This window comes from Vigna unguiculata, chromosome 4 (genome assembly GCF_037176805.1).
Source record: "Vigna unguiculata cultivar grain cowpea cultivar isolate G323 ecotype 2 chromosome 4, ASM3717680v1, whole genome shotgun sequence".
NCBI classification, from domain to species: domain Eukaryota; kingdom Viridiplantae; phylum Streptophyta; class Magnoliopsida; order Fabales; family Fabaceae; genus Vigna; species Vigna unguiculata.
In genome coordinates this window covers 742,720-755,738 of record NC_140795.1, presented here as the reverse complement: position 1 = coordinate 755,738, position 13,019 = coordinate 742,720, and the positions used below count along the sequence as shown (strand labels likewise).

Genomic DNA, 13,019 nt, shown 5'->3' with positions numbered 1-13,019 from the left:
CATCTTCTTCACTTGTAAAAGTCCCTGGATGGGATGAGAGAAATAAATCACAATTGAATCCTTATTATTGATGATCAAGTCCAAATATATATTAAATAATGGAAAAGGAAACTCATCCAATAAATAATATTACCATGAGCAATGTATTATTTTTTAATCACTAATGTGCTGAAAAAGAATGAATATAATCAGATCAAACAGGCAAGTTTGATAGATTTTACTAATAAAAAGAAAAAATAAAGGCAATTAAGACAAATTCGAAACAAAAAGAAACATCATCACAAGGAGACATCTTTTGGAATCAAATAGAAGGGAAGGAATCGGGTTATCCTGAGCCCGATCAAAATGGGATTTTAGTCCTCAACCAATCATACTGAATACAAACAGTTCAACACCTACACGTAAGCAAGTAATCAAATAAATAACAACGTTCAAATTAAAATACATATAAGGGCGACAAAACATAACAGGTTCAGATGATCTCGTACTAAAGCTTCCACATCCATTGCCTTGTCTTGGATGTAAAGACATGCAGATTATTAGACAAAACTAATACAAACCTGCTGCAGTGAAACAAACCACAACAAAATCCAGTTAAAAAGAGAATACCAACTTAAAACTATTCCAACCACACTACAAAATGAAAAGGTTCACAACATTGTCAGCAAACCAACATATCAAACAAAATTTTAAATTAATCTATACTTGCTAGTCATTTAATTTTCAGCAAATCAATCCCTGCCACTATATATTATTTGATTATGCCTGAAGAAAATAAAAAACAAACTGGCAAGTTCAGACAAACACAAATTAATGCAGAACGAAAAAATTAATGTAAAAGTAAAACACAAATGCTTCACTGCTCAAGGAAGCTCCTGCCACTGTTTCCACCTCCTACCCCACACATCCCTGTAAAGAACAACAATACAATAAATCTATACTCACGTAATCAAGTAATCAAATAAATAACTACGTCCAAATTAAAATAAATATAAGGGCGACAAAACATAATCAGATGATCTCGTACTAAAGTTTCCACATCAATTGCCTTGTCTTGGATGTAAAGACATACAGATTATTAGACAAAACTAATACAAACCTGCTGCAGTGAAACAAACCACAACTCAATCTAAATGTTCGGGAATCAACAACACATAAGTTAAAACCGTAGTGCTCAAACATATCCTATTCCAAAAGAATTGCTAAGAAAAAGGATCCTTATCAGTGAGTATAAAACCAAATCCAAGATTCAGAATCAGTAGTAGAGATCACCAAATCATATAGCAACATACTACTTCGACAACCAAGCACGGTACAAGCACACATTCACTGGTACGCTTCAGTGTGAGATGAAGCGGTGAGAATAACAGGAAAAATAAACAACAAAACACTAATATAAGGCCAACAACTAAAAGTGGAAACAGAAAGCGAGAATTCAAAATCCATTTAAAAAGAGAATACCAACTTAAAACTACTCCCCAATCACTCTGCAAGATGAAAAGGTTCACAACATCTTCAACAAACCTATATATCAAACAAATGCCACTATAAATTATTTGATTATGCCTGAAGAAAATAAAAATCAAACTGGCAAGTTCAGACAAACACAAATTAATGCAGAATGAAAAAATTAATGTTAAAGTAAAACAATACAATAAATCTATAACTAGTGACCATAAATTTAAGAATGTAAATATAGAACAATAGATCAATTTAAGAACTAAAACCCAGGGGGAAATGATCGCTCATAACACCCTCCATGAGATGCACGACACGAGGAGAATAATCCGAAATCGAACACCGCTGCATAGAAACAACTCACAACTCATGGTGATCAAATTAAGAGAAATTAAATAATAGAAAAAAACTGATCGAGAAAAGTATGGTATATTCTAAACCATAATCGTTCTAAACTTGAGATCTAAATCCTCAACCACCAAAAGAAATCTCATAGACTCGAGAACTTATTGAAAAGGAATAACACAAATACCAACAAACACCAATTTGAAAGAAAACTGAATAACCTCCAAAGCAGTACCAAGAAAACTCAAACCCGAAATTCATATGTCGAATACAAGAAACGGAAACCTATGAATGAAATGAGAGAAACATTAGCCCAAGGCGGTATTTATAGAAAGGAAAAGAAAAGATGTACGGCTGTGATGATGCGATTAAATTTTAAAATTTCTGATACTCTAACGGTAATATAAGAACGGTAACATAACGGTAATATAAGAACGGTAACATAAAGGTAATATAACGGTAATAATTATTAACTGATAAAAAGCTGTCAACCGAATAGGGTGAAAATTGATAACAGGAAAAACAACAATTTATGATATTTAAGCAGTGTTTTATTTTTATTAAGAGATTAAGAGATAATTCTTTAATTTTTCTATTGAATATCTAAACATTTCACTTTTTTTTACACATTGTATAAAACTTTAATTTATGATATTTATCTGATCAATTTTAAAATAATTATTTTTTAAATTAGTATTTTAAAAAATTTCAGGTTATTAATTTTAATATTGCACGATTAATTTTTAAATAATAATTAAGCATTAAATTGAAATAATGAAATGTATACAGAAAATAGGATATTTTTTATATAATGTTAAGAAAAGAGGATATTCTCCTTATGTATTTTTAGAGACCTCTCAAATAATATATAAAGGGTATTATCTCTTTTATATCCACATTTTAAAATTATAATTTTATCTTTTAAAATATATATACATTTACATTTACACTAATAATATATATATATATATATATATATATATATATATATATAATGAGTTATTATATTGATATCTTAATTTCACTATAAATACTTAAAAATCACAAATATTAGTTCTATGTTGATATTGATCAATTTCGTGGATATCTTATACAGTAGGCAACAAGTAAAGGAAAGATTTGTACTATAATAAGATTATAATGTTAGTAGTTATTATAGAAAATTAGTTACAGTATTTGTGCAACACAAGGGTGATGTTTAGATAGTGTTAAAGTACAGATAAAATTTTTTAAAAATTATATGAAAATATTTTTTAATTGTTATATGGAAAATTCGAAAACTGGAAAAAGTGTAAAATTATAAACTTACTTATTATTTCCCTTAAAACTCCCACAGCCGTTTACAAGGTGGGGTAATTTTAACGTGCTTATTTTGTCCTTATTTTTCACTGAATTGAATGAATAAAAGTTTAAAATACGTAGTAATTTGATTTATTGATTTCCATCTAATTTGTTATTCAGATCTGAAATTGATATGGCTTGAGATTATTTTTAAAATTTAATTGTCACCAAATCCATTCAAATTTGATATTATATCTTAAGCTAAAGTAGGGAGATAAATAACTAAAATGATTAATCTCAGTTTTAAAAATCAATTTCAATCATAATATTTTTAAATTGGTTAATACTTGGCAAAAACAATCACTTTTGAGATAAGGAAAAACATGTGAACGAATCTAGTCTATCTTATCATTAAAAAGTGACAGTTTCTTTTTGCACGTGAGAATATAATTTCAAAACTGAAAATAACTTTCGAATCGCGTAATTTGAAAGTAAGAAATAACTAACTTCCAAATTTCACAATATAATTTATTTGACTTTCAAATTACATAACCCAAAATTATTTTTTTTAATTGCATAGTTGAAAAATTACTTTTAAATTTTTTTATTATACGGTTCATGAATTATTTCCAAATTGTATAAACTGAGCATGATAAAATCAAAAGAATAAATTATATGAAGTTAAAGGAAGAATATATAGACCAAAATCAACACAAGCCAGTAAAATAAAAAACCAACAAAGAACCGTGATAAACAAAAAATTAAGAGAAAAAAAAAAAACACTGTAATGTAGTCAAACAATCCAAGACCCCAATGCTTCCGAACTTTCCTTTCAATAAGTTTCTTTTCTCAAAATCAAAATCTACCGATTCACGAATTCTCTCTCTCAATCAAAATTTATCGATTCACATTTCATTGTCTCTTAGAATATGATTTCAATCATCTTTTTGTCACTATGGGCACACGAGTAAGGAGTGCCCCCTAGAACAGACATCATGTTATCTTTTAAAAATTATAACCGAAAGGTAGAAAATGACTTTTTTAAATTATTATTATACAAAATTACATACAGATAGACCTAATAATAAGCTGAAAAAAATACTTACAAATACAAACAATAAATGATGTCTAATGCTAATGCAGCTTATTTAGGTTCACAAAAAAGTTCGGCCGAACAAAATTTATGAAAACATGTTGCACAGTTTTAAAAATAGAAAAATAAAATAAGACAAGAAAAAATAATTGAAAATAACACATAATCAACTACTAATACAAGACCTAAAAAAGATAAAGGAAACAGCCCGTATAGCTTTGAATCAAAATTTAAATAATTTTGTGAGTAGAACTACAATCAGTCATTTACTACTTTCCTACTTTCCCTTCATACAATAGACAGAAGATGAGGGGGCAGATCATTAGCAAGAAGAATGAGTACCCGCGAAGACAAAATTAATCTGTTGCAAAAATTTGCATATAAAGCTCTTCAGATAGGTCATAACCTGTATACAGGTACAATTCCTAGGAGATTAAAGCACTGCCTCATCACAATTAACGTTGCTTCACATAGCAAGAGTCTGCTAGTTTCATCAGGCGACCCCACAACCTGCCAATGGAAAAAGAAGCTAAATTGCATGGCTCCAATCTAAACATTATTTTTTTACCGAACCTTCTAGTGTATGACGACTCAAATGGAAGCAATATTTGAGAAAGTTTTAAGTTGAACAGAGAAGTTTCAGGTGACAACACACACCTATTTCACAAAACAATAATTAAAAGTATATACAATAACCTATCTTCAACGTTTTTCGGGATAAACACGCAGATACGCTACTTGGCAGTTTTATTTGTACCACTAAAATAGGAATAAGAAGTGTATAGAAATCAGTAGAAAGGTTGTGACTTTAGAAGTATACCTGGCAATTAGTATAAAACTTCTTTGTAAAGATTTCTGTCAAATTATAGAGGTATTCACACAGCACATTAGGCAATAGATTAGTCAGGGACTCCTCAAAGACCTGAAAAATAAAACACAGCCAACAGATCAACGCAGGCATGTTTTGGATTATAAACCAGTATACAGTAATGTTAGATCGCATTAGCCATGATATAGTCTTTTGTATAAAGAAAATGGAAGGCCAGTAACAAAATTCCAATCATTACTAGCATGTAAAAGGGTCTAAAGCACAAGAACACTTTGTGTTTCATGTGTCCTACCTCAGGAAATTGTATCAAATGAAGCCCCAACGCCCGTTCATCTTCGTGATTCAGCACTATCTTCCCATTCTGTCACAAAGGTGTTGAACACGAAATACGTAAGAAGCAATGTGCACAATTTAATGAACGATATAAAGTCTTGTCACAAAGCCGTTGAAATATCAAATACGTGTGAAGGAATGTAGAAAAATTAAAGAATGATATTTAGTTGACTAACTATATACAAAACACACGTGAAACGATGTCATATCACTAATATAATTTATGAGAAGAAATATAATTGATGAGAACAAAATTGACTGGCGTCAAGTCAACCACGGCAGAGTGAAAACAAAGACAACATTTATTTTGTATATTGTAATATAATTGAATCGAATCAGTTTTTCATGCCATTTAATAAAGTGGTAAATCATCATTACGGGAAGAGAAATAACTTACTTTCTTTATTTCCTCAATATCTTTACCAGATTTCCTCATAATGGAACAGATCCTAGCATGTGCATACTGCAAATAAACAGCTGTATTGCCCTGTTTCATAACAAATTTAGGAAAGTGAGACAAAATAATATTGAATAAGTTTACATTGGGATGAACAGTTCAACAAAAGCAACTAGTAGATTCAACATTTCTTCTTAGCGCGGTTCTAAGGAGCAAACAATTAAAAAAGGTTCCTACTTCTTAAAGTGAAGGATACACTTAAAAGGGAGCTCCGCAACAGATAACCGCTGAAGAGAACATCAAAATCTGAGTTCTCAGACTTCAGACAGTTATTGATATACCCTATATATATATATATAGATATATATATATATATATATATATATATATATATATTACAACAGTGGCATTATCCACCCACTGATACCAACCACACATTAATATCGAAAATTACCCTATATTTCATATGATGCTTGTTATGAGGGAAATAAAACTACCACAACTGACATAAATATTTGTCAATAATTTACATGCTTCATTACTGAGCTACACTAGAACACACTGAGTGCACCTTATCATTGAGCATCTGATCAAAGCTGAATGTGTAATTCGTTAATCTGTTGATCCTCAAGTCAGCATACCTGCAAACACAAATTGAAGACACCGGCATAAGGGGCTAAAAGACAACAACTCAATTCTTATTCTCATCACAGGAAAAAGAATACTGCAAAATAAAGATTTGCCAAGCCAGTTAAAAGCAATATGTAGAAATTTAAGTTAAATAAAAGTGAACCTGAATAGAACACCTAGACTAGCATTTAGCAGGAAAAATCATAGAATGGCCAGCAAACCATTATTTATTCTAATTTATTTATATGGGTTAGCAGTTGGCACATGGAATCAAAAACCCAGTGAATATTAGTATGTGTTGGAATAATTATTAAGTCTACTTATGTTAGTGTAATGTGTAAGACTAAAGTAGGGAGTCGTGTGTTGGGTTATCTCTTCTTAGTGCACCTAGTTCTGCGCCCAGCAATCTAGGACAGTCCTTTGATCTTTCATCCCCCTATTGTATCAGCTCTTCATCAATATAAATAGAAGAACATGAGAAGGGTCCTTTAAGCCCTCCAAAAATATAATTTCTCTCTGTTAATCTTAAGTGTATGCATTAATAGGATTCAAATATTAGTTCATAATTTAAAGTATCCTATAAAAATACAGGTTAAAAAACAAGTCAACAGGAAACCGTTAGATGATACATTTGTCTACAATTTGGCACATGATAATGCATCTACAACGGAGCAAGTACCAGCACATCTATAGCCAGGGAAAAATTATGATTTGGCATACAGAAGTAGAGGAAAAAAGGGATTGATAAAGGAACATACTTAACAGCCCCATAACCAACTGCTTCTGCTGTTTTTTCAATCTCTTCGTCAGTCCAATCTTTAACAGCATCTAAGAGTACATAGGATTCGGAAGATTAACCATCAAAGTATTGAAGACTCCCAAAATAAGATTAAAAAGGACATGAATTAATACAATTTAATCAAGCACAGACTTGACTTCACTTCATCCATGCTTGTATGCAAATAAGGAAAAAGTAAATATCACACTGGGTAACAAGTACTTTACCACGTTCGAGAAGGGAAGCTTTACAGCGTTTTTTCGCCTCATCAAGCAACTCTACCAATCGAATAGTATCACTACTGCGAGTACGAAATCGTTTTCCATCTTCCCCAAGAACAAGACCAAAGCCAACATGGGTGCATTTGGGGAACTCGTTTTCACCCTTTGGCAGCCATCCTGCACGCCTAAATGCCTGAATGAAAAAATTGGAGCACATATCAAAAAATAAATTCTCATCAGAAAAAATGCACAGACATGGTCCATGAGTTTTCTCTTTTGAAAAATTGAAAAAAATAAGGTAGGCATTGAACACAGAAAACTGAAATGTTATGCCCCAGAAATATGTCACAGTCCATGACTTTTCTCTTTTAGAAAACAGAAAAAATATGAAATGAGGAACAAAAACATTGGGGCACAAAAACTAGCCAAGGATACTGTAGCCTATCAGCAATACAAAGAACCCATCAATAACAAAGGGCAATTCGAAGGGGAAAAGCAAACCAAAGAGTTATGGTTCGACAAAAAAAGGTGGTAGCCAACACAAACCATAAAAAAACATGAACTGAGATATACCTTAAACAGCATATCAAAGTGTTGCCACTGCCCAACATCAGTAACATATATATTCCAGTTAACTTTTTCCTCATTTAAACGGTACCTACATGACAAAAGTAGCTCAGATAATCGTTACAGTTCAACTTCTCAAGTCAATAAATTCTGTGCTCCATATTTATATTATGTGCAGTTGTGGATCAAACATTATTGCTCCATGTCTAATTTGTAAACATGTCCAGAAGCTATTTGTACTAGCTTCTGATGAACAATCATTAACAAAATTTAACCACTGAATTGAGCCGGAAACTCAAACAATAGGTATGAGTTTGTTTATTAAAAAACTGAAAGTGTAAACTAACCAGAGTGCTGCTATATCAGTTGAAGAATAGTTGTAGCCACCATCTCTTTTCACAGCAATAATTGGTATATTTACACCCTCAACAAAAATCACACGAGCACCGTCATCTTCTTGGATCATCCCTAATTTATCCAATTTATCCAAAGTTGGAGGGATTAAATCATTATAGTAGCTCTCTCCCTGAAACCAAATATAGTATCGTTCAGTTCACAGCCAAATTTAACATATGTTGAATGAAATAAACACATAAAGTTATCACAAAAGAAATCCATTAATTCAATCCACTTATTGGTACACTTATTGCACATCAGCGCATAATTAGCTTAAAAACAATGGATTTTATGCAGCATTATTGCTAAATTTGGCTACAAATGTCCTGTAAATGAACAAAAAATGCAGAGAAGTTGTTCCATAAAAAGTAATAATTTCAACTTTAGTTGGGAATAAAATTGCAACAAAAAATTAAAGTCTCATTAAGCAGCTTCTCAGAGCAAGAAAAAATGAATCAATTTTCTTAGGCTAACCCAACCAAACTTTGAATAGAAAAAGAAAGGAAGAAAACAAACAAAAGACAGAGACTTCATACACAGAATATGAGACATCTGGCCAAAAAAGACAAAAGTTAAATCCAAAATATTCTAAGCATGAATAGAGTTGGCATGTAGCAAAACATCTTAAAATATTCCCCATGGAAGGTAAAAAAGGAATTCAATAGACACCACAGGTGAACTCGGTAAGTCAAAAAGGAAACTAGAAAGCCCTACCCTTGCTTCCAATCTAACTCCAAGGCGCTGATACACCTTTTCAAATTCAGCCTTGCTAATATCACAGATCCGTTCCCATGCCTTGCGATAAACCTCTTCTCCACTCTGAAGCCCATATTAACACACATTAAATTTAAAACCAAGGTCGTTGAGATCTTACAAACAAACAAGACAAAAAAGAAAACTATCAATACCTGAAGTTGGACCACTGAAAGGTGTGCCCGCCGCTTAAACTCAGGTTCATTATCAAACCTCACTTTGGAAGCCTTATAGAATGCCTAAAAAATGCACCAACTCACATGAACTTCAGAATCCCTAATAATAATTCACTTATCCAGAGGAACAAAAAGTATCATGATAGAGATATATTTGCCCATAAGTTTAAAACTAAGTGACATGAATGAGAATATTATCCCTCAAGACTTACTATAAACATTTCCTTTTCAAAGCTGACTGTTCAGCGGTTGTAAGAATTGACAAAAAAATAACACAACCAAAACAAGTATTTCTGACTTCACTTTTTTGCTAATTAGACTATTCTTTCAGTATAAAAGAAAGGTGACTGGCTAATTGGATACAGAGGTATATAGAACTGATTTCAATCAGCACATCATTGTGTCTAAGTTTATTCACAAAAAAATAATAGAATACCAATTTGAATCAAAGATGCAGATAAAACTGATCACTTTTCTTTCAAGCACTGATTACTTTTTCTTTCAACATGTGTGAAAAAAAAAACATAGTAATTGCTAGTAAGGGTGAACCAGTATCATAATATAGTAATTATTTGGAATGCATAGTTTTTACTTCCATTTAGAAATTAGAAATTAATCCAATTATTTAGAATGCGTATACATCAAATGAACTAACAAAATGTCCAGTCAGGATAAGAAGTGTTAACAAAACAATGTATGACTGAACATCTAAATCTGAATAAATGGTTAGAATAAAGTTTGGTTTCATATATTTTCTCACCTGAAGATCCCCAATTGCTGTTTCATTAAAATCTTCAGGGTTTGGAAACGTATCAAAGAGGTGAGCTATTAGCATCCCGAACTGTAAACAAAATACATGGACGTTGAGCCATAAGGTAAAAATATAAAATGAGAACCTTCCTTATAGAACATTTTATGATTCAAGTAAATATGCCACACAAATATCCCTATAAAAAAAATCGATGTACATTCCTAATTTAGGGACTAACTGATTGGTTCAATATCTAAATTATTTTATCAAGGGAGAGGGAGAGATACAGGTTGAGAGCAGTGATCTAAAACACTAACTGCTTCAGGTTACGTAAAGAGTGGTACGAAACTTGAATGATACCTTAGTCCAATTAAGAGGGCGTAATGTGTTCTTGCTCACGAAGACAGCTAGAAAAGCAAATTACACAAAACATAGTCCCAAGCATAACTAAAGTCAAGCCTAGTAATGCTAACTAACAAACATAATCATATTAAATTACCATTGCAATTATGTTACTCAATGCCACAAGTTATCCAAAGGAACCTAGTCTTTTTTTACAGTGTATGCCAGTTTTAGTAACAACACAAGTCACATAAACCATTTTAACTTTAGTTTAACCATGCAGAACTTTCAATTTCACAACACAAATAGTATTCCTTGAAAAAATGACTCTACCTGCGTCCCCCAGTCACCAAGATGATTCCTTCTAATAAGAGTTTCCGCACGGCAAAATTCAAGCATTCGGGATAATGTGTCCCCAATAATGGTAGATCTCAAGTGGCCAACATGCATTTCCTTTGCTACGTTAGGTGAGGAAAAATCAACCAAAACAGTCTTCACTGGAAGTCGTGGTGCCCAGTCATCAATACCATCAATCAACAGCCTCTCCAATCTCTGCAGGAGGAGTTTTTCCACTTAAATGATAATAGCGGTTTTGAATAAACTCAATAATCCAAAAAAAACGGACCATTAGAATCTTAGTATAGCACCCTTCCAATAAACGGACACAATATCTCAGATACGCCCCCTCCCTCCCTAAAATAATAAAAACAGACTCGAAGAACATCTGCATTACATCTCTTGCTCAAAAATTAGAAGATAGTAAAGAAAATGCAATCACCTCTGCTATCCACTTCTTCGACAAAACAATATTCACAAACCCGGGACCAGCTACAGAGCATGATTCTATCATTTCAGACTGCGGAAGATTTTTAACTATTGCCTACACAAACAAAACACACATGGATGATCCTTTTCCAATAACACATTAACTTCGATAGTTAGAAAGTAAAAAACGCAAAAAGAAAAAGAAAGGGAATTAACCATGCCTTACAATACCTGTCCAACACCCGGGGGTCCCCTGAATCCTGACTGCTTTCCTTTTAACTTCGCAAATATACCCATTGCATTATTACTGCACCATAAATGAAGATGTTAACAAGCCACATTAATAATGCCACATGGATCTTAATAATGCCGATACAGGGCGCAACCAATTTTTTAAAACCCTAAACTCAAGTCCACAATTCACACATAACTCACCACTGGTAATCAGCGAATTTAACACCGGATTTGGCAGCGCAGGCATCAACTGAAGGCACGACATCGGGTTCATCAGGCACGGTTGTCCTCAGAGACACCTCAAACACCTTCGCCAACTGTTTCTTAACACTCGCCGGACAATCTAATTCCTGAAAACCATTCCAAACAAGCACGCGAGCTAACTAAGACGAAAAGAAAAACAACTCATGCAGAATAAAGCCGAATAGAGGTTAATTAATTGATTAATTTAAAGATTGAAGAAGGTGAGTGAACTTACGATATGCGCCATGGAATTGGATTGTGGCGTTAAATGTGCAGCGTTGGTTGAGTTAACCTGTTCGGAAACAAAGAAGAATTGAAGGAAACTACGTCGTGTGAGCGAAACGGTGAAGTGAGGAAATGAAAAGAGAGAGAGAGAGAGATGAATTGTGTGGAGAGAAGATGAACCTGAATCTGAAGCTGAAGAAGAAGAACAAGCTGAGAAGGGAAGAGAAGAGTGAGTGTGTTGAGAGAAATGAAATGGGAGCACGATAACGGCGCGAGTGAGAGGCTTTTTTTTTAATTTCCAAAACAGCCCTAACCCTAAACAACACTATTGCCGGTGGCTGGTGACGTGGACCAATTATGTTTGGCCGTGTTCATCACGTTACTTGGCTAACAAGACTTTGACGGTTTCAGGTCAAAAAAAGAAGAAAAAAACTTAACATTAGTACATAATTTCTAGTTGATTATTATTCAATTTTTTTTATCAGCAATAAAAAGTGTAATAATTAATTTTTTTTATTATTATTCAATGGTATGAAAAACAACACACGTATCGAATTAAAAAATTGGATATTTTAATAATAACTAAGATATTAAAGTTTATAACGATGATTTATATGATCTTATTCAGAATAATAAAGTGTATTATGTTAGTAAATAAATTGACTAAAATTTGAAATGTTCTATGTTAAAGTATATTATTACAATAAAAATATTGGGAAAAAGATAAAAATTAAATATTTTCTTATAACAAGATTATTTAAAATTAGATAATGGTAAAAAATTTCATATTTTTAAATTTATATATTTCTTATTTATATCATATGTTTGGTTTGATTATTGTAAGAATGTTATTATTTTTTTATTAAAATTCAGACAGTGTCGATATAATTTATTCTTAATTACGTCAATTAGGTTTTTTATTAATAAAAAATAAGGATTATTTATGTTATTTAATTCGCCATAATTTTATTGTATGGCATTCTTTTTTTTACTTGATGTTAGTTAAGGTTTGTCTAAATGAAAGGGAAAATGATGTTTTAATCCATATTTTTTTGACCCATTTTTAATCTATTACTTTAATCAGCATTAGATCATTTATTTTAATTCTTTTTAGTGATGTGATGTGATGATCTAATGATGATTGGAGTGGTATGTTAAAAGTGGGTAAAAAAAATTAGTTAAAGTATCATTGTTCAATTAAA

General features: G+C 32.0%; 1 protein-coding gene and 1 long non-coding RNA gene across 4 annotated transcripts; both read right to left on the bottom strand.

Annotated features, from left to right (window-relative positions):
* Positions 1 to 260: 260 nt before the first annotated feature.
* LOC146886607 (uncharacterized) lies at positions 261 to 2,168 on the bottom strand. Of its 2 annotated transcripts, none has more exons than XR_014994331.1 (2): positions 2,025 to 2,168; positions 261 to 1,524 (listed from the first exon to the last, which is right to left on the bottom strand). It is a non-coding gene; the product is annotated as an uncharacterized LOC146886607 (long non-coding RNA). The 2 variants fall into 2 exon arrangements; XR_014994332.1 differs by having other exon boundaries at positions 2,039 to 2,087.
* Positions 2,169 to 4,390: 2,222 nt separating this feature from the next.
* Positions 4,391 to 12,132, bottom strand: LOC114182316 (arginine--tRNA ligase, chloroplastic/mitochondrial-like). 2 transcript variants are annotated; one of them, XM_028069167.2, is made up of 18 exons: positions 11,998 to 12,132; positions 11,828 to 11,884; positions 11,551 to 11,699; positions 11,347 to 11,422; positions 11,129 to 11,230; positions 10,684 to 10,902; positions 10,018 to 10,098; positions 9,237 to 9,320; positions 9,043 to 9,147; positions 8,280 to 8,458; positions 7,939 to 8,023; positions 7,372 to 7,558; positions 7,125 to 7,194; positions 6,308 to 6,377; positions 5,737 to 5,826; positions 5,299 to 5,367; positions 4,998 to 5,099; positions 4,391 to 4,687 (listed from the first exon to the last, which is right to left on the bottom strand). In XM_028069167.2, the coding sequence occupies exons 2-18, from the start codon at positions 11,837 to 11,839 to the stop codon at positions 4,577 to 4,579; spliced, it is 1,791 nt and encodes a 596-aa protein (XP_027924968.2). In that variant the 5' UTR covers positions 11,840 to 11,884; positions 11,998 to 12,132; the 3' UTR covers positions 4,391 to 4,576. The 2 variants fall into 2 exon arrangements, with proteins under 2 accessions (XP_027924968.2, XP_085528859.1); XM_085672733.1 differs by lacking the exon at positions 11,998 to 12,132 and having other exon boundaries at positions 11,828 to 11,905.
* Positions 12,133 to 13,019: the final 887 nt, after the last annotated feature.